General features: G+C 46.6%; 2 protein-coding genes across 3 annotated transcripts in view; both read right to left on the bottom strand.

Moving 5' to 3' along the window:
- The window catches only part of C5H5orf22 (chromosome 5 C5orf22 homolog), a 77,069-nt gene extending 56,472 nt beyond the window's left edge, over positions 1–20,597 (bottom strand). Inside the window, exons 1-2 of one of the 2 annotated variants that reach the window (XM_083188078.1) lie at positions 20,205–20,590; positions 2,210–2,355 (exon numbers count right to left, since the gene is read on the bottom strand). In XM_083188078.1, the coding sequence (XP_083044204.1) occupies positions 2,210–2,355; positions 20,205–20,288 (230 nt within the window). In that variant the 5' untranslated portion in view covers positions 20,289–20,590. Of the gene's footprint in view, positions 1–2,209; positions 2,356–20,204 lie in introns of both variants that reach the window. The other variant, XM_083188079.1, reaches the window with a different exon arrangement.
- Positions 10,711–13,392, bottom strand: LOC146079552 (uncharacterized). The gene is made up of 2 exons (XM_083186285.1): positions 12,874–13,392; positions 10,711–12,021 (listed from the first exon to the last, which is right to left on the bottom strand). The coding sequence occupies exons 1-2, from the start codon at positions 13,285–13,287 to the stop codon at positions 11,884–11,886; spliced, it is 552 nt and encodes a 183-aa protein (XP_083042411.1). The 5' UTR covers positions 13,288–13,392; the 3' UTR covers positions 10,711–11,883.
- Positions 20,598–20,620: the final 23 nt, after the last annotated feature.

The following is a 20,620-nucleotide window of genomic DNA, read 5'->3' on the forward strand; positions in this document are numbered from 1 at the left end:
TAAACCATCTGTGCTGAAGCCTGGATAACTACAAAACCTGCACTGTTGGTGTGCCTTGAGGACCGTGGTTGGGAATGCCTGCTATAATGGCAAAAAGATATTTCCCTCCCCCAACGCATCATGCATTGTCATGCTTAATGTACTACCTTTTCTCTATTTCACAACAATATTCATACTTTGGCGGAAATCCTAAAACCACTCCCCCTTCAGTATTCTTCCCACTAGAGACCAATTAATAGACAATGCCCCTTTCCTGGGGTGGGTATTAATCACAGTTGCAGCCCCTATAGAAAACAATTGTAGACTTCCTAATCACACCAGACTAAAATATTTTTCCCATTAGCGGATATAGGAGCTACTGAGATCAACAACTCATGACAATAGTATATGATTTAAACAATTAAAATCTTTTAATATAAAAAGAAGGATTATTATACGCATAAATGGACAAACACACACTTAGACATGAACGGCCATACAAGACAAACACAATTAAATTAATAAATTCCCCCTTGCTAAATGCAGTATAAAATGGACTGGCCACTTAAACAGAACTACAGTAGGAGGCTTATGAAGGCTGATGTCCTTCCACCTCATGTTAGGAATGAGGATGTACAATGTAAAATCGATGGAGGATGTTACTCTCCCAGACTTATTATTTCAACAATTCTTTGTATAGGATATTATATCCATAAAAACTTTGACAGTCTATCTCCTTTTTTCCTTATGTAATTGGAGTGACTTAAATGGCAGTCCTGCTTACCACAGTGGTCAGTCCTACCGACCAAGCTAGTACCGGTTGTACCTTTACCTGTTTCTCAGATTGGGTAACCCAGATGTTTCATTCTCATGATGGGTATCAGCTCTGAATGCCTTGGTGGGTGATTCACAGTTGCAGGTCCCAGGAGGCCCACCTACTGAGATGTATAAAGGGTGACATCCAGGACCTGGAAGGCCTGTCAGCACAACAATTGAATAACTGCTGGGTGCCAGTTCCAGTACACACAACTCTGTGGGAGGGAATCCTCCACTTAAGCAAGCAAATATTGCTACCTTCAGGCAAGGGGTGTGATGTTGGTGGAGCCACCAGTGCTAATGGGTAGTAAGTGGATGCAATGATCCTTTTTGCCCCTAACTTTATTCCCACCGACCGCTCGGTGTGACGGTCAGTGAAAGACACTTCTATTCAAGACCCACAGCCAGCCCCACAGTACACTACAGAAGTCAGTATAAGTAGTATGTTGGGTACTAATATGTTGGTTGGGCGCCCACTAAGCTATTTGCTTAGTTTTACGTGTCCGCTAGCCACGCTTCAGGCTCGCTGCACTCGTTACACTATATAAAGTCAACTCCATGCGGACATGGATAGTGGGGGTATGAGCGTACTAACTATAGTGGCCGCCCAACTAACATATAAGTACCATACTGTATGTTGCCTCTCCTCCACCCCCCACGTGTGTTTCCAGTCTCAGCACCTGTCTTTGCCCTGCTCTATGTTATTTACATTATATGCCTACCTACCTCCCCCAGTTGGAGTGTATGTCTCCCTGTGCTCAGAATGCCTCCAAGTTCCCCTCTTCCACTAGCAGTTTGTATGTCTACATGTCCCCCTACTCCACCCAGTCACCAGTATGTCCCTCTCCACCACCCCCAGTGTATATGTTTTCACATCCCCTTTCTTCTGGCCCAGTTTAGAAGTACATACAGTATGTCAACATGTGCCCCCTCCCATCATTGACCATTGTTTATTTCTGTATACATTTCCATGTGCCTCTTCTCCATGCCAAGTCACCAGTGTGTACATCAACCTGTGCAACCTCCACTCAGTTATCCGTGTGTACTTTTTAAAAATGTTTAAAAAGTGGGGGCCCCACACTCACCCAAGCCCACCCCAATCACAGGTCTCCATGTTACCCCACGCCCCAATGTGTCATGCCTTTGTTTTTCCTCCTTTTGCCTTCTATTACTCATTTTATATATATATACCCACCACCGAATTCTATAATTTATCCCCCACAACCCACCTTTCCATTGTGCCCCTCACAAACCATTGTTCCTCTTTCTGCAACTAATGCTTTTGTTACTAATATTCCTCATGATAGTTTATATTAATTTGAAATGTTGACCAGTCTTGCGAGTGCCACTCAATCTCTCTCACTATTCTTTTATGACTGCTTTGGAAACCAAGCACAAAATCAATTAACCTCACCTAAACAAGGCTTCTTTGTCAAACACAGTGTCTGCAGGCATATTCACTGGTATCAGGAGATCTGGATGAGAATCAAAGTGAACAAAACTGATGTTACTTGCAGGCAGGTGTTTCGATCCAATAGCCCGATATATAAAAGGCAGCACCTACATAGGAAAGAATTACAATGCATCAGATAATCTACTAGTACAGTAATTAATTGCAGATACATTCAAGGCAATAGTACTGCAGTACAGATAGGGAGGTTGAAGAAAATAGATCTACAAACCTCTCAGGAATCAGTGGGGTTGATGTATGAACAGAGGAGTAGCGTGGAGTCACGGCACTCGGCAAGATCATGTCACGGGACACTATATGAGGAAGGGGTACACAATAGTACCCCCATTTCAAATGACACCACACAATAGCACAATCTTATTCACATTACACAGAACTTAGTGCCCCTTATGCACATTACGTTACACAGTAGTGCCCCTTTAAAATAAAGCCCACACTAGTACCACTGCTTATACACATAATACTTTTGTTGGTAAGCTGCTCAATCAGAGGTCTGTCACTCAGGTGCCAAAAGGGAGGGGCAATTCTGGTTAGGAAAACAACATTTTGTATCCCAATTGCACACGGAGTGAGAGATATCTACATAATAATCAGATAATACAGAGATCTTGGTTGCATATATCTGCAGATATAGGGCTAAGCCCCCAGGCAGTACGTCAAGGCATCTCTGTCACTGGGGGTCCCTAATAATGGGTATGGGTCTGGGGTGTGGGCCCCCAACATGCCGACACAGGCTGAGTACTCCAGGGCAGCACACAAATGAAAGTTAGTGGGGGTTAATAAGAAGCACATAAGTGCTATATAGGGAAGTGAAGGTGTGATTAAAATACAAAATATATACAATGCGATAGGAAAAAATAAGTGTTAATAAAGTGTTAGGGTGTGCTAACCTGGAGCAGACCAGGCCTACCAACACAGGGGGCACCACACTCCCAAACCCATCCCATCAGCAGTAACATATATGTCTGGGCTTAATAGCCCAGTGTAAGGACACATGATAATGGCGTATAACATTTGAGAGCCAGCTTACCTGGAGATACCCCTGGCTTCTCCAATGGCACTCAGGTGTCAGCAATCCCTCCTAATGCTGACCCATCTATGCCTCTCTCAACTGCACAACACTTTTGTTGGTAAGCTGCTCAATCAGAGGTCTGTCACTCAGGTGCCAAAAAGGAGGGGCAATTCTGGTTAGGAAAACAACATTTTGTATCTCTGTATTATCTGATTATTATGTAGATATCTCTCACTCAGTGTGCAATTGGGATACAAAATGTTGTTTTCCTAACCAGAATTGCCCCTCCATTTTGGCACCTGAGTGACACACCTCTGATTGAGCAGCTTACCAACAAAAGTGTTGTGCAGTTGAGAGAGGCATAGATGGGTCAGCATTAGGAGGGATTGCTGACACCTAAGTGCCATTGGAGAAGCCAGGGGTAGCTCCAGGTAAGCTGGCTCTCAGATGTTATATGCCATTATCATGTGGCGTTAAACTGGGCTATTAAGCCCAGACATATATGTTACTGCTAATGGGATGGGTTTGGGAGTGTGGTGCCCCCTGTGTTGGTAGGGCTGGTCTGCTCCAGGTTAGCACACCCTTATGTAGGGTACACACCAGGACGACCACCGTCGTCCACGACCGATAGACGACCATGGAACGATTTCCCTTGGACTTCCCGGAAGCTCCCAGGCAGTCCCCAGCAAACGATTAGCAAAAATTGTGTTTTTTTGCGGAACGATCTAGATCCGATCCCGATGCGCCCGCGATGGTCGTTAAGACGGTCGGATCGCTGGTTTTTGTTTTTTTGCAAGAACACATGCGACCGTCGTCAGATTGGCCTTTGAAATTTGAATGAAGGGGCTGGACTAGCAGAGGGGGATAGGACTAGCAGAGGAGAATAGGAATAGCAGCAGCCATTTTAAACCAGTGTATTTCTGCTTTGTTACTAGTGAGGCTTGGTTTATACCTGCTGAACACTGGACATAGCTATTTACACATTACTTTGTTTTGCCTGCCATTACAAAGTGTCTTTTAACCCTGCACTATGGAGAATGCAGTGATGGGTAGTCACCAGCAACAGTACCTGCTCTATTATGTAGTGTTGAAGCTCAGGCGTCAGAGAGCCCAGCGCAGGAGAGAAAGATCATGCTGGACAAAGCAGTGGCTACTTCAGCGTCAGACTCGTTCGCACATGCCACTGCTCAGGGACATCAGGGAAAATAACCCAGACGATTTTCGTAACTTCTTGAGGATGGATGATGCCACATTCCAGGAATTGCTGCGTCTGGTGACTCCCCACATCGAGAAGCAGGATACCAAGTATCGCATGGCTATCCCTGCTGAGGAACGGCTGGTGGTGACCCTGAGGTTTCTGGCGACAGGACGGTCTTGTCACGATCCGAGCTGTCAGACAGACTTTCCTACCGGCTAAGTGCCTCCGCAGGTTCAGCTTGCGGTCCAGACGTCATCTCTGCCGGTGTCCTGTCTCCCAGTGACAGTCCCCAGTGCACGGCAATCCACCTGTCCGCCGCCATTGCTCCCAGTATCCAGCATGGTGTGCACAAACACACTTTCCCGCCATAGCAGACATGGGGGCTGCCATGTTCTTTCCAGTCACATGTCTGTGCTGTCCAATCCTGTTGGTTCTGATCTCCCTGTCATACTTCCTCGGCCAATCCTGGCCACCCAGTGGGGATAAGTATGCTGGGAGCTCTCAGTTATTCCACCGCCTGTGATCCTGCCTCTCAGCCCAGCGACCAAGCCTAGCTCCGGGACTCTGGTCCTTCCGATGCTCCAGCATCATCCACCATCGATGTTCCATCGTTAGTCCGATATTCCGGATCTCCTGCTTCCGTCCGTCATTCCGGACCCACAGTCATCTCTCGTCCGTCATTCCGGACCCACAGTCAAGCTCAAGTCTTCCGTCCGTCACTCCGGACCCACAGTCTTCACATCCGATGTTCCACCATCGATCCCACATATCATCACATCTGTAAAGTATTGCAATCTGCATGAACTCTGTCATTTCTCCTGCATACTTTACTGTCTGTTTATATTACAACCATCTGCAAATAAACTCCGGTTGTATTTTACCTCTGACTGCTTATTGGCTCTGGGTGCACTGTCGCGCACTCCATGCGCAAGGGTCCTCTCCAACCTTCCCGGTTCAGGTACCGGTCCAGGTCCCCACCAGAGGTCTCAGTCTCGTCGACTAAGCCCCCTGGTGTGACAGTAAGCACTAGCCAAATGGATCCAGCCGCAAACCAAGCTTCTCCACCCAGCCCTGTACAGCAACTGGCTGTTCGCTTGGATCAGCAAGAGGCTGTGCAGAGCCAAGTGATTCATTGTCTGCAAGATCTGTCTTCCCGGCTGGATAAGCTACAGACCACTCTCAGTGGCCCTGAGCCTGTCAGAGAACTTCCAAATCCCGTTCATCCTCCTGTAATGGCTGCTGCACCTCGCCTTCATCTGTCTGTCCCCACCAAGTATGATGGGAACCCCAAGACCTGTCGAGGTTTTCTCAATCAGTGTGAGATTCACTTCGAGCTGCAACCCAGTAACTTCCCTACTGAAAGGGTCAAGATCGCCTACATCATCTCCCTCCTGTGTGGAGCAGCGTTAGAATGGGCGTCTCCCTTATGGGAAAGATCTGATGCCATCCTGTCCAATTACAAGGACTTCGTGTCAACATTCCGGCGTATCTTCGATGAGCCTGGGCGATCAGCATCTGCCTCCACTGAACTCCTCCGTCTCAGACAGGGATCCCGCTCCGTCGGGCAATATCTGGTCCAGTTCCAGATTCTGGCGTCTGAACTCTCCTGGTGTGATGGGGCCTTATACGCAGCTTTCTGGCATGGCCTATCCGATCGTATTAAGGATGAACTCGCTACCAGAGACTTACCTTCAGGTCTAAGTGACCTTATTTCATTGTGTGTCAAAGTTGACCTACGCTTCCGAGAAAGGGCTATAGAACGTCACAAGAGCGCTCCAGTTAAAGTGCCAACTCCTCCGCCTTCTTTACCCACTGCTCCTGCGGTCCATTCCAAAGAAGAACCAATGGAGATAAACCGTTTCCGTTTGTCTCAAGGAGAACGTCGACGATTGGCACAGCTCTGCCTGTATTGTGCCGATCCTGCACATCAAATTTCTGCATGCCCAAAGCGTCAGGAAAACTCCTCCTCCTAGCCCGTCAAGGAGAGGGTAGGCTAGGAGTAATTAAGTCCTCTCCATCAGCAACTGATTGTGTCCTTCCAGTTTCCCTACAAATGGGTCAGCATTTCAAGACTGTCTCCGCACTTCTTGAACTGGTCCGCAAGTGGGGGTTGCCCACTGAAAATCTTTCCAAGACTCTGTCTTCCTTACTGCTGTGGATGGCAGTAGGATTCCTGATGCGACAGTCTCCCGCAGAACTTTACCACTTACAGTAAAAGTGGGAGTCCTGCACACTGAACTTTTGTCCATCCTGGTTTTACCCCGAGCCACTCATGCTCTGGTTCTGGGTTTACCCTGGCTCCGTCTTCACAATCCTCGTCTTGATTGGAAGACATCGGAAATCCTTTCCTGGGATCCTTCCTGCTCTGGTACCTGTCTCCAAAAGGTACTCCCAGCTCGTCATTCTTCAGCCGATGCAGCAGACCTTCCGCCTCTTCCCTACCAAGAGTACTCAGATGTATTCAGCAAGTCTGGCGCTGATGTCCTACCTCCTCACAGACCGTGGGATTGCCCTATCGAACTTATCCCAGGCAAAGAACCACCCAGAGGTAGAACCTATCCTCTCTCTCTTCCAGAGACTCAAGCCATGACCAATTACATCAAGGAAAATCTGGCAAAGGGATTCATCCGTCCTTCGACTTCTCCTGCTGGCGCAGGATTCTTCTTCGTCAAGAAGAAGGATGGAGGCCTACGTCCCTGCATTGATTATCGCGGCCTCAATGACATTACAGTAAAGAACCGATATCCGTTGCCCCTCATCACCGAGCTGTTTGACCGTGTCAGCGGTGCAACCATCTTTACGAAACTCGATCTGAGGGGTGCATACAATCTCATCCGCATACGAGAGGGCGACGAGTGGAAGACGGCGTTTAATACCAGAGACGGCCACTATGAGTACCTCGTCATGCCCTTTGGGCTCAGCAATGCCCCAGCCGTGTTCCAGCACTATGTCAATGAGATTTTTCGGGACATTCTGTATCGTCATGCAGTTGTATATCTCGATGACATTTTAATCTACGCCAATAACATCACAGAACATCGTTATTGGGTCAAAGAGGTTTTGTCCCGGCTGCGAGCTAATCATCTCTACTGTAAACTGGAGAAGTGTGTCTTCGAGGTGAAGTCTATACCCTTCCTAGGGTACATTGTCTCCGGTTCTGGTCTTCAAATGGATCCAGGAAAACTGCAGGCCATCCAAGATTGGCCAATTCCCTCTTCGCTGAAAGGTATTCAACGTTTCCTGGGTTTTGCCAATTATTACAGAAAATTCATTCGTAACTTCTCTTCTATTGTGGCTCCCATCACTGCCTTGACTAAAAAGGGGTCTAATCCAGCGAAGTGGCCGGCAGAAGCCATCGAAGCCTTCCATCTGTTGAAACAGAGGTTCACTTCCGCTCCTGTTTTAAGACAACCTGATACCACCTTGCCCTTTATTCTCGAGGTCGATGCCTCCTCCGTGGGTGTTGGGGCAGTCCTCTCGCAGAAAGCGCCCGATGGTCGTCTTCATCCCTGTGGGTTCTACTCCCGTAAGTTCCTGCCTGCAGAGCGTAATTATGCCATCGGTGACCAGGAGCTCCTCGCCATCAAGTTGGCATTAGAAGAATGGAGATATCTTCTAGAGGGCGCTGTTCATGAGATCACAATTATCACAGACCACAAGAATCTTCTGTTTCTCAAGTCTGCTCAATGTTTAAATCCCCGTCAAGCCAGATGGACACTTTTCTTTTACAGGTTCCGTTTCAAGCTGTCGTTCTGTCCAGGGACACAAAACCAAAAAGCTGATGCCCTTTCCCGCTCATGGGAGCAAGAAAGTGAGTCCAAGTCCACACATCAACACTTTATTATTGATCCAGTGGCCTTCTCCGCAACAAGAGTTTCAAATCTCACGCCCCCTACAGGGAAAAGATATGTAAAGCCAGCTCTAAGAAAGAAGTTGCTCTGTTGGGCGCATTCTTCAAAATTCGCTGGCCATGCAGGCATTCAGAAAACTTACGAGTTTATCACCAGGTCCTACTGGTGGCCGTCCCTCAAACAGGATGTACAGGACTTTGTCTCCTCTTGTGCTAAATGTGCTCAGCACAAGACCAGTCGTCAGTCTCCTCCTGGGCAATTGATGCCACTGTCAGTGCCACATCGTCCTTGGACGCATATCTCTATGGACTTTGTAACTGATCTTCCAGAGTCTGACAAGTTCACCACCATCTGGGTGATTGTTGACCGGTTCACTTCGTTCCCCTCACCGGTCTTCCGTCAGCTTCCAAGCTGTCCCAGCTCTTCATCAAAGAGATATTCAAGCTTCATGGACTGCCTCTTGAAATCATCTCCGATAGAGGAGTCCAATTCGTAGCCAAATTCTGGCGAAGCCTGTGCTCCCTGCTTCAAATCAAGTTAAAGTTTTCCACAGCCTATCACCCTCAAACCAATGGCCAAACGGAGAGGGTGAATCAGGACCTTGAAGCATTTCTCCGCATATATGTCTCTTCTTCCCAAGATGACTGGGCTCAACTCCTTCCATGGGCAGAGTTCTGCCATAATAACCAATATCATTCTTCATCAAATGTCACTCCATTCCTTGCCAATTATGGGTTTCATCCTCGAGTTCCTGACTTCACTCTGCAACCTGTGTCCTCTGTTCCAGCGGTCGACACGACCATCCGGCAATTCGTCAAATCCTGGAAGCTCATTCGTTCTTCACTTCTGAAGGCTTCAAGCAGGTACAAAAAATTTGCCGACAGTAAACGCAGAGCTGTGCCAGCCCTCCGTCCAGGAGATCGTGTCTGGTTGTCAACCAAGAATCTTCGATTGAGAGTGCCATCGATGAAGTTCGCTCCCCGATATATTGGCCCTTTCCCAGTTGAGCGAGTCGTCAATCCAGTAGCTTACAAGCTCAAGTTGCCGCCCTATTTGAAAGTGCCAGCTACATTCCACATTTCGCTGCTCAAGCCGCTGGTCCTGAATCGCTTTCATTCCAAGCTCCCCAAGGCTCCTAAGGTTTGCACCCAGCGTGGAACAGAATATGAGGTCAGTAAGATCTTGGACTCTCGCATCCGATATGGTCGTCTGCAATATCTGATCGATTGGAAGGGCTACGGCCCCGAAGAGCGATCATGGACCAATGCCATCGATGTCCATGCTCCCAGACTCATCCGGGCGTTCCACTCCAAGTTTCCCCGCTAGCCTAAAAGGTGTCCTGGGGCCACCCTTAAAGGGGGGGTGCTGTCACGATCCGAGCTGTCAGACAGACTTTCCTACCGGCTAAGTGCCTCCGCAGGTTCAGCTTGCGGTCCAGACGTCATCTCTGCCGGCGTCCTATCTCCCAGTGACAGTCCCCAGTGCACGGCAATCCACCTGTCCGCCGCCATTGCTCCCAGTATCCAGCATGGTGTGCACAAACACACTTTCCCGCCATAGCAGACATGGGGGCTGCCATGTTCTTTCCAGTCACATGTCTGTGCTGTCCAATCCTGTTGGTTCTGATCTCCCTGTCATACTTCCTCGGCCAATCCTGGCCACCCAGTGGGGATAAGTATGCTGGGAGCTCTCAGAACCATTGCTAGTGCTTCAGTTGTCTCCAGTGTATGGTCAGCTGTCCTTGTCTCCGTGCAAGTGTATTTCTCTGCTGGTGTTGTTTTCCATGCTGCAGTGTGTTCCAGGTTGTTCCATCTCCTGTGAAGTCCAGGTTATTCCACCGCCTGTGATCCTGCCTCTCAGCCCAGCGACCAAGCCTAGCTCCGGGACTCTGGTCCTTCCGATGCTCCAGCATCATCCACCATCGATGTTCCATCGTTAGTCCGATATTCCGGATCTCCTGCTTCCGTCCGTCATTCCGGACCCACAGTCATCTCCCGTCCGTCATTCCGGACCCACAGTCAAGCTCAAGTCTTCCGTCCGTCACTCCGGACCCAAAGTCTTCACATCCGATGTTCCACCATCGATCCCACATATCATCACATCTGTAAAGTATTGCAATCTGCATGAACTCTGTCATTTCTCCTGCATACTTTACTGTCTGTTTATATTACAACCATCCGCAAATAAACTCCGGTTGTATTTTACCTCTGACTGCTTATTGGCTCTGGGTGCACTGTCGCGCACTCCATGCGCAAGGGTCCTCTCCAACCTTCCCGGTTCAGGTACCGGTCCAGGTCCCCACCAGAGGTCTCAGTCTCGTCGACTAAGCCCCCTGGTGTGACAGGTCTCTTGCTGACCTAAAGTTTGGATCCCTCATCTCCCCGCAAGCTTTGGGCCTCATCATCCCGGAGACCTGCAAAGCCATTGTGAAGGTGCTGCAGTACCAGTATTGCAAGGTAAGGATGAAATATACACCGTACACTTTATTGTGCAAACAAAATATTTTTATTTATAATTTAGGCCTAGGACAGAAACAGGTTTTTTAGGCCTTTCATGGGTAAAACATGTAAAATAGTAAATAGATTGTGTCAACACAAATATATTATAATACCATATATAAAAGATATTGTACAAAAACACACACTATATATAAAGATTTAAGTATGTATGACCCAGTTTAAACTTTCCCAATAAGTACGGGCTACTGTGTGGCAGAGGATGTCTGCCGCAGATAAGTAAAGGCTGCGGCCCACATGGCGCAGATGCAATGGCCCCGGCCCCATTGATGTGCGCCATACGACATGTGAGCAGTGGCCATCACATACCTGTAGCTGAGACCATGTCTGCCGCACAGTACCCCATACTATTGGCAAAGAAAAAAGGGCAATAAATGGAGTTTGCTCTCCAGATTGAGGAGAATCCTGTTCTCCCTCTGGTAATGCAGGTACAGGTAGCAGCATATAAAAAAAACAAAAAAAACACACTGTGGCCCTTGTGTGGCAGAGGATGTCTGCTGCAGATATGTAAAGGCTGCGGCCCGCATGGCGCAGATGCAATGGTCCCGGCCCCATTGATGTGCGCCATACGCCATGTGAGCAGTGGCCATCACATACCTGCAGCTGAGACCATGTCAATGGTAAATGATAAAATAGCCTATTTTTTAAGACAGATCCTCAAAAACAGGAGACTCTGGATCTTCTATCAGTAAAGAACTGTAGAATTGACGGTACTGGGGGGGGGTTGAGAAGGCTGTGTAGGTGTTGACTGGGTATGTGTTGGAATTGTGCTCGACTGGCCTGGTACGGTGGCAGGCGGAGTAGGCACTGGTGATTCTAATGACAGTGGTGTGTCTGGTGCACTACCCATGCCAACTATTTTAGTGCCACTGTTGAGATACCCTAAACTGCCATTATACACCAACTCCATGCATAACTTTTCAAAAGTAAGTTGCTGGTCCGGAGCCATGTTGCGAACACACTCTGCCACATAAGTAAAGTAGTTGTCATGTTTGTCCGGGTTTCTTTGCAGGACTTGCTGTGCCCGCATCATAAATTCTTCATGTGCTGCTGCTTCTCCTTTTTTTCCTTTGCCACGCATTTTTTTGGCACGGGGGAGTGCGTGCCGGAGTAGGAGCTTCGCTCGATGTGCATGCATTATCAGATAGGTCTGGGGTTGCAGGTGGGTAGTCACCAAGCTGTAAAAAAATTGAACATGTTTACTAATCAATTCTATTTACTTCTAATTTCAGTTCCCTACCAGCGTGAATGAATGGAAAGTCATCGCAGAGGAGTTTGAACAGCGATGGAACTTTCCAAATTGCGGTGGAGCCATTGATGGCAAACATGTCCGCATAGCCCAGCCTATCAATAGTGGTTCCTATTATTTTAATTACAAGGGCTATTTTAGCATTGTACTAATGGCTGTTGTTAATGCGAACTAGGAGTTTATCTTCCTGGATGTAGGAAGGAATGGCCGTGCATCGGATGGTGGCACTTTCAAGGACACAAAGTTCTACGAAAGGCTCATAGCGAACACCCTTCACTTGCCGTCTGTCCAGGAAACTAAACAGGGGCTTAACTTTGTGTTTGTGGCAGACGAGGCTTTTGGCCTGCACGAGCATGTCATGAAGCCATATGCGCAAAGGGGCCTGAACCATGACAAAAGGATCTTTAACTACAGGCTATCCTGGGCACGGCGTGTTGTGGAAAATGCTTTTGGCATCCTGGCTAGCCGGTTTCGCATTTTCCACACTGCCATTAACCTGAGGGTGGACAAAATTGACTGGGTTGTCATGACGTGCTGTGTCCTGCACAATTTGCTCCGCAGAAAAGCCACACAGCAAAGGGCTACAGGCACAGCACTCCAAGAAGACCAAGAACTGCCAGAGGAGGTAGTGCAGATATCCTCCTTGCAAACCCCAACACAACACTACACAGGGAGTGCACGAGCCAAACAGGTGAGGGAAGAGTACATGGCCTACTTTAATGGGGAGGGGGCTGTGGATTGGCAGGAGGAATCAATTAGATAGCCAAAAAAATAGACTCACCGATGCAGACTGCGAATTCTCCTCCTCCTGCGCCGTGACTTCTTGGTTTTCCTGTTCGACCATCAGGACTACTCCTGTCCTCATCGACTCCTGGCTGAGGGTGAACGTCAACCTATCATAGTACCAGAGCGATGTTTGATACATCTCGTCGACTCTAGCACCAGACTTCTTTGCAGCCTCCACCTTCTTGTGTTCCTTTAAGAACACTGTGCGCAGATTCTGGATGCGTTTCCGCACCCATTCAACAATGGCCTCTGGGTGAAATGGGAGACTGTAGCGAGCCAAGTCCTCCAAGGCTTGGTTTCTTTTAATTTTGTTTGAATATTCTTTGGATTTTGTTCGCCACAGGCATTCGTGTGAACGATATTTTTCTATAAACCCCTCTAAAAACTCTTGTTCCTTTGCGTTGGACATTTGGACTGTAAAAAGATAAAACCATTTTAGTTGTTACAGTTATATCCATGTTTTGTTTCATATTTAAATTTTTATAGTTATATCCATGTTTTGTTTCTGATTTAAATTTTTATAGTTATAGTTACCAGTTTACCTAGTTCTTATGTTTTAAGTATTTAAAATGTTAATAAACTTTTATGAAAACCACTATACATTTTATTGTGCAGATTGCTATTCACACACACACACAGGTGAATGGGGCCTAGCAGAGAGGAGTGCATGGAATACTGCAATGGTGGACAATGGTTATATGTATATATCTATATATACACAAACACAGGTAAATGGGGCCTAGCAGAGAGGAGTGCATGGAATACTGCAATGGTGGACAATAGTTATATGTATATATACACAAACTAAACACACACACAGGTGAATGGGGCCTAGCAGAGAGGAGTGGATGGAATACTGCAATGGTGGACAATGGTTATATGTATATATCTATATATACACAAAGACAGGTGAATGGGGCCTAGCAGAGAGGAGTGCATGGAATACTGCAATGGTGGACAATGGTTATATGTATATATACACAAACTAAACACACACACACAGGTGAATGGGGCCTAGCAGAGAGGAGTGGATGGAATACTGCAATGGTGGACAATGGTTATATGTATATATCTATATATACACAAAGACAGGTGAATGGGGCCTAGCAGAGAGGAGTGCATGGAATACTGCAATGATGGACAATGGTTATATGTATATATACACACAAACTAAACACACACACAGGTGAATGGGGCCTAGCAGAGAGGAGTGCATGGAATACTGCAATGGTGGACAATGGTTATATGTATATATACACACATGGGGCCCACCCGAGCAAACAGTGACATGGTCGGGTGCACGGTTGCCAAAACAGTGCTCTATACACACTATATACATTGGTGGCAACAGTGGGCATGCATAGGAGAGCATTGGGAGTGCAAACATACCAGGTTGTTGTTCTGGGAGATGAGACAAGAAGGAGAGTCCAACTGCTGCGCCAGCACTGTTTGCTATGTGGAAAAACATGGCGCCGGGGGAGTGTTTAGGAAATGCCACTCAAATAGGCTGGATCAAACGACGGACGGACGACGGAGGCGGCAAAAAACACTCACGATCTGCATACGATTGACGGTCGGTCGGCCTGGGATTGCCGGATCCTACCTGCAGCACGTAGGACCAAAGATGCGACCAAACGAGTGGCGTGTACGCGCATTGGATCGGAATCGGATCAAATAAATGTCAAAAACACACGATAGTACATACAATCTGCATACAACCGGTCGGAATTGGATCTAAATTGACAGAATCGGGCCCTAGTCGTCCTGGTGTGTACCCAGCATAACACTTTATTAACACTTATGTTTTCCCATCACATTGTATATATAGCACTTATGTTGTTCTTATTAACTCCCACTAACTTTCATTTGTGTGCTGCCCTGTAGTACTCAGCCTGTGTTGGCATGTTGGGGGCCCACACCCCAGACCCATACCCATTATTAGGGACCCCCAGTGACAGAGATGCCTTGACGTATGGCCTGGGGGCTTAGCCCTATATCTGCAGATATATGCAACCAAGATCTCTGTATTATCTGATTATTATGTAGATATCTCTCACTCAGGGCGAGATGTACTAAAGGGAAAATGCGGTAAAACCCCCGTTTTACCGCATTTTCCTATGTACTAAAACCCGTTCGCCACGTCACCGCAGGGCAGGGTATCGCCACCTTTGGGTGGCGATACCCTATAGAAGCCTATGGGCTTCTTTTCGCCACCCGCCGCGTCGCCGCAACCCCGCCGCCTCGCCGACCCCCCCTCTCCCCCCTCCCTTGGGCTTACCTTCTTGCAGGTCCTCCTGGACCCCGGAAGGTAAGCCCTTCCTCCCCCTAGCAACGCAGCCGGACGTCCTTCCGGCTGCAGGGGGAGGAGGAAGCGCCGGGGACAGCTTGCTTAGCTGTCCCCGGCGTGAAAGCAGCAAAAGCCGGCTGGGAGGTGACGGAGCCCCCCCGCAGACCACAGTACAGGTATCGCGGGGGGGCTCCGTCACCGCATCGCGATGCCAGCCGCATATGTTAGTACATATGCGGCGGCATCGCGGCGGGGGGGGCGCGAAGGGCGGCGATGTATTTTAATACATCCCGCCCTCAGTGTGCAATTGGGATACAAACTGTTGTTTTCTTATACACATAATAACCAAAGTAATATCGCCCCTTTCACACAAAATGTCTGCACGTATAATACAAAAATTAGCACCGTTTATGCCAAAAAAATCCCACAGTAGCTGTGGCTTTTACACATAGAATACCCACAGTAGTAGTGTTTTTCAACCACATAATGCCCACAGTAGTTGCAATGCTAATATTCATAATGGCCACCATAGTAGCACCCGTTATACATAATTTCCACTTTAGTAACACTAATTACACACATACTGTAATGCCCATAGCAGTAGAGCGGCTTATACATATAATACCGACAGTAACGTCCCTTAAACACAATGCCCCTAGCTGACCACAGTAAAAGCACTGCTTATTTATAATGCCCACAGCTGCAGACATTAGAAGCGCTGCTTATTCATAATGCCCACGGTTGCAAACAGTAGCAGCGCTGCTTATACATGCTGCCTACACTGCATCCTCTGCTGAGCGGCTGGCTCCCTCTACAGTTTACGGCTCATGGAGTTCATGCTCCCGTAGAGCTGACTTCCCTACAGCCCCATGTATGGCACAGTGAAAACAGTAGAGAAGCGCAGGAGTGGAGAAGATGCCAATAGCAACCAATAAGTATCTGCTTTCTTTACAGAATGTACTTGCTAAATGTTTCCTCCCCACCAGTTCACTTCTCACTGCTTCATGCACTAAACCCAATGTCCTGAACTCACAGAAGCAACCATTTTTTCACGTGGCTATGGATGACCTGTACGGCTGTCATGTGGTTACAGAGAACCTCAATTCAATTACTCGCTGAATTTTTTCATTTCTACTAACAGAACCCATGCCCAAAAAATGTGTACATGAACTTTAAACATGAAAGTATAGTATCATGTTTAAAGTTATAATGTGCATAGTTAAGCTGGTTTAAAAACCTTTAGTACTGCACAGGCAGTTGCCTTTAAGGACATCCCATAAAGTTGGAGAAAAAAAACAGGGGCGTGCAGTGAGTTTCTGGATGTACAGTGCAAAGGTTGGACTAGACCAGTGATTGCTAACCTTGACACTGCAGCTGCTGTTGATGTGTTGTACACATCCCAGCATGCCCTGTATCAGTTTTAGCTTGGCCAAATAGCAAAACTGTAGCAGGGCATGCTGGCATGTGTAGTTCAACAACATCTGGAGTGTCAATGGACAAAACCATATGCACTGCAGGTGGGGCTGATGTAACATGTGCAGAAAGAGTTAGATTTGGGTGGGGGGTGGTTGTACTTCAATCTGAGCTCTATATTGCAGTGTAAAAATAAAGCATCCAGTATTTACCCTGCACAGAAACAATAAAAAAAACAAATTTAACTCTCTGCACATGTTACATCAGCCCCACCTGCAGTGCATATAGTTTTGTCCATTAGAGAGTGATTGTGCCTTTCCGAGAAAATCTGAATAACCCCCTTGGTCTGGGCGAGGTGTCTGCAGGGTGGGTGCCACATCTGCTTACTTAATAGCAGGTGGCAGCTTGGATGACATGTTGCTGCAACATGCTGGCTAGGTTGGGTGGGGATCACTTCAACTCTGTCTGGGATACAACCAGTGGCAATGAATACAGTTCCAACCGGGATAAATAAATTGGAAGTTCAAATGTGAGCGCAGCGTGGCCAAGAATGATGGCTATTTTTGTGTCCAAGACTTGTCATGCAGCTACCATAAAAGTGCCTTGAGGACAATGCCTAGAAGACAGAGGTTGGTGATGCCTGCACTAGGAGGATGAATAAATGCCTACGATTTCTTAAGACTTTCAAGATAGACAAATATCACTGTGAAAAGATTCAATGAGTGCCTTTTTTTCTTCTTATTTTTAGGCTGAGGAAAGGACCGAAACATTGTACCATTCAAGTGAAAGGATGAAACAACCACCAACAGAAAGGTGGGATTTGTTCTCAACACTCATCCTGGGCAGATATATCTGGAAAAGAAACCTTTCACCTTCATATTTACATGTGTTGCCACCAGGACTACTTCTGCATGGCCACACCTGTACAGTCATGTCAGGAGCTTTATGCCCAGATCATGTTATTTCACTTATTTAGACATGACCCTTAACAATTTAAACTGCTGCTAGGCCCTACATCTTCACAGCCGCATATTGTCTTTCAAACTACCTTAGTTCCCTTTGGTGTGAAAAGACATCAATGTCTCTTTTATGGTCCAACGTCCTTACTGCACACCCATCCAAAAGAACTTGTCAATTGTTAATATTAGAAATGGAGGGACATTGCCTGTTCTACAGGTTCCATCTTGAATACCAGGGCAGGAATTTTGGCTCAATTTTATGTATGGATTTATAAGGAAAAATTTGTTTGCCTGTATTGCAGCACATCCCAAGGTCCATCAGCCTCCATTGTGCCCAACGGATTAGGTCTTAAGTCGATTTAAGGGGTTCTGCCATACTCTTTAAGATGTGGCCAATGCTGAAATCTTCTAGCATCGCTCCATTGACAACTTGATTGTGTATTGCAGCAATCAGAGCAACAATTAAATTACTCTGATAGGCACCCAAAAAAATAAGTCTGACTGTGCCGATATGATAACTAGACCAAACCAAACACTGCGTGGTCAAAGGATGTAATTATCAGTTTGACTGATAACAAAACAAAAGACGTATATTTAATTGAAATTGGCGATCAAAAATTCTGAACTAATATTCCAATCGATACAGGATCTTAAAATATGAAAAACGATGTAGGAAAAATAAAATTGATTAAGTAATTATGTTTATCACTGTGCATGTGTAGCTGAAATCTGCATTTGGCACGGAGCAGCTATGCTGAAGTTTTTTTCGGCTAAAGGGTCTTTATACTAAACCTTGGAGAGAGATAAAGCAGAGATCAAGTACCAGCCAACTACTTGGTAAACTGGTATAACTAGCTGGTATTAAGTACCAGCCAACTACCTGTAATATGGAAGCATCTGATTGGCTGGTACTTGACCTCAGTCCACATTATACCACTGAGTGAGCCAATGAGCAAAAATAACTTCCTGGTGCCTCCCGATAGCTTTTAAATGGTTATATACTAAACTAATTCTAAATGATACAATATTGTTAACAATTTCTCTTGACCTCCATGGAGTTCCTGGACAAACAATATAGATATAGTCAGTGGCCACATCTAGGGGTATGCCTTTCACCCCGCACCTCGGACACAGGTAATTGCTGGGTTGCCAATGTGTCGACCCAAGACGAGGTGCGTTTTGAAAGCACCACAACTTTAAACTGAGTCGACCAAACCAGCAATTGTATGATATTGTATGCAATATTGCACTAGTGCAGTGGTTCCCAAATTGTGCGGCTAGGCACCCTGGGGTGCCTCGGGACACTCAAAAGGGTGGCCTCTGGTTGGTGGTCAGTATCAGAAAAGCATTTTTATTTAGTGATAGAAAACACCAAAGGGTATGGGTGAAAACCGGACCAGGACAAAACCCCCGGACCGCCGATCAAACTCTGCATTTTGTAGCTTGTAGCCTCTGGTCCGGGGGTGTCCTGTCCGGGGGGGCTGCCTGTCATACCTGTCACCAGGTAGAGGAGGAGAAGGAGAATAAAGCCTCCCTGTATGGTCCGGGCATGTAGCAAAAACCGGACGGTCCTGACCACCCAGGGAGGCTGTAATCTCCCCTCCCCATGTCCCTGGTGATATCTATCAAAGGGACACCCCCGGACAAGACACCCCCTGGACAGGAAACCCCCCGGACCGGACCCTACAAGCTCCGGACTGCAGATTTTGATGTCCTGTCCGGCAGTCCGGAGATTAGTCTGGGTCCGGTTTTTACATAGTCCCAACACCAAAGCTGTTGGCTGACAATTATAAAATAGGTCTACAATTAGAACCACAACTATGTCCAACAAACAGACAGTTGATAATAGTTTATAGTTGATAAGCACACTTAATTTTTTTTTCCTCAATAATAGGGTACCTTGAAAAATATTTTAATACTCCAAGGCCCTGTGATTAAAGAAAGTTTAGGAACCACTGCACTAGTGTATGGGTACCATTATATAGAATATTGTGCTAATCTTATGTGAGTGATGCAGGCATTGTGTACATGTACAAAAGACAAAATATAGTAAAATAACATTACTTTTGATACAATATTTTAGCCTACATTGACATTAACGATAGCATGCATCGCACGTGACTGACCAGTCTCTGCTAGAGGACATTGATATCTAACTTTAGCTAATACACTTTTAGCTTAGTGCAATTTATTTAAAGTATAACTATTTTAGGGTGATGAGAACATGGTGTGCATTGCAATGCTCGGTTTTACGATGGAGCATTGCATTTTATGCTAAGTGTAAAGTAGTGGGTGTGTGCACGGCCTCCATGCACCTTATATTTTGGTTCCTGTCCTGGTATATTCAGCAGCCCAACATGCAAAAGGCTGCGCACAGATGAATACAGCACTCAGGATTTATACAAATATGATATCAATATTTTGATACTCGATCTTTTTTTTTCACCACAGTGGCTGAAATAGGCTTCCATCCTTATAGCCTCATCACATGGTTTTTTTTTTTTTAAATAAATTAACATCACACTAAATTAAAATCCCCATTTGTTTATTTATCAAAATGATAGCGTAGTTTGAGCCTTTGTTATTCCAATGATCATGTGAATAAGGACATGAAGAGGATGCTAACAACGGCGCTCACATATGGATTAAGCAGCGCAGAGTACGTACATCATGGTGATCCTCTACTACCCAGACCGGCAGCTCCCGGTATTTCCTCATGCGCTGAGATGGAGCCGAGACGCCGCTCATCATTACCCTGTGAGCGACCCGCCGCTGCTCTGTCCTCCCGCTGATTCCCGTCCCCTAAGAGGAGCCAGACACCGATACAGCTGCAACAGTCACCTATTCACATCCTAGTTAAAAAGCAGCTTTCCTGACTCATAGGATCGGATGCTGCTGCTCTAGTCAGAATACAGCACTACGGCCGAACGAACCAAGCAAGCACCTTAATTGGTGCCGGTGGACAGAGGAAAGGGCACCGAAAGGCACTCTGGGTCGCTACCTGCACACACGCTTACTAAACTTTTCGCCGCCATATTTCTTCAGGGCAAAGCCTACTGTATTACAGCAAGCATCAACAAGGT

The sequence above is a fragment of the Crinia signifera genome, chromosome 5 (assembly GCF_055691185.1).
Source record: "Crinia signifera chromosome 5, ASM5569118v1, whole genome shotgun sequence".
NCBI classification, from domain to species: Eukaryota; Metazoa; Chordata; class Amphibia; order Anura; family Myobatrachidae; genus Crinia; species Crinia signifera.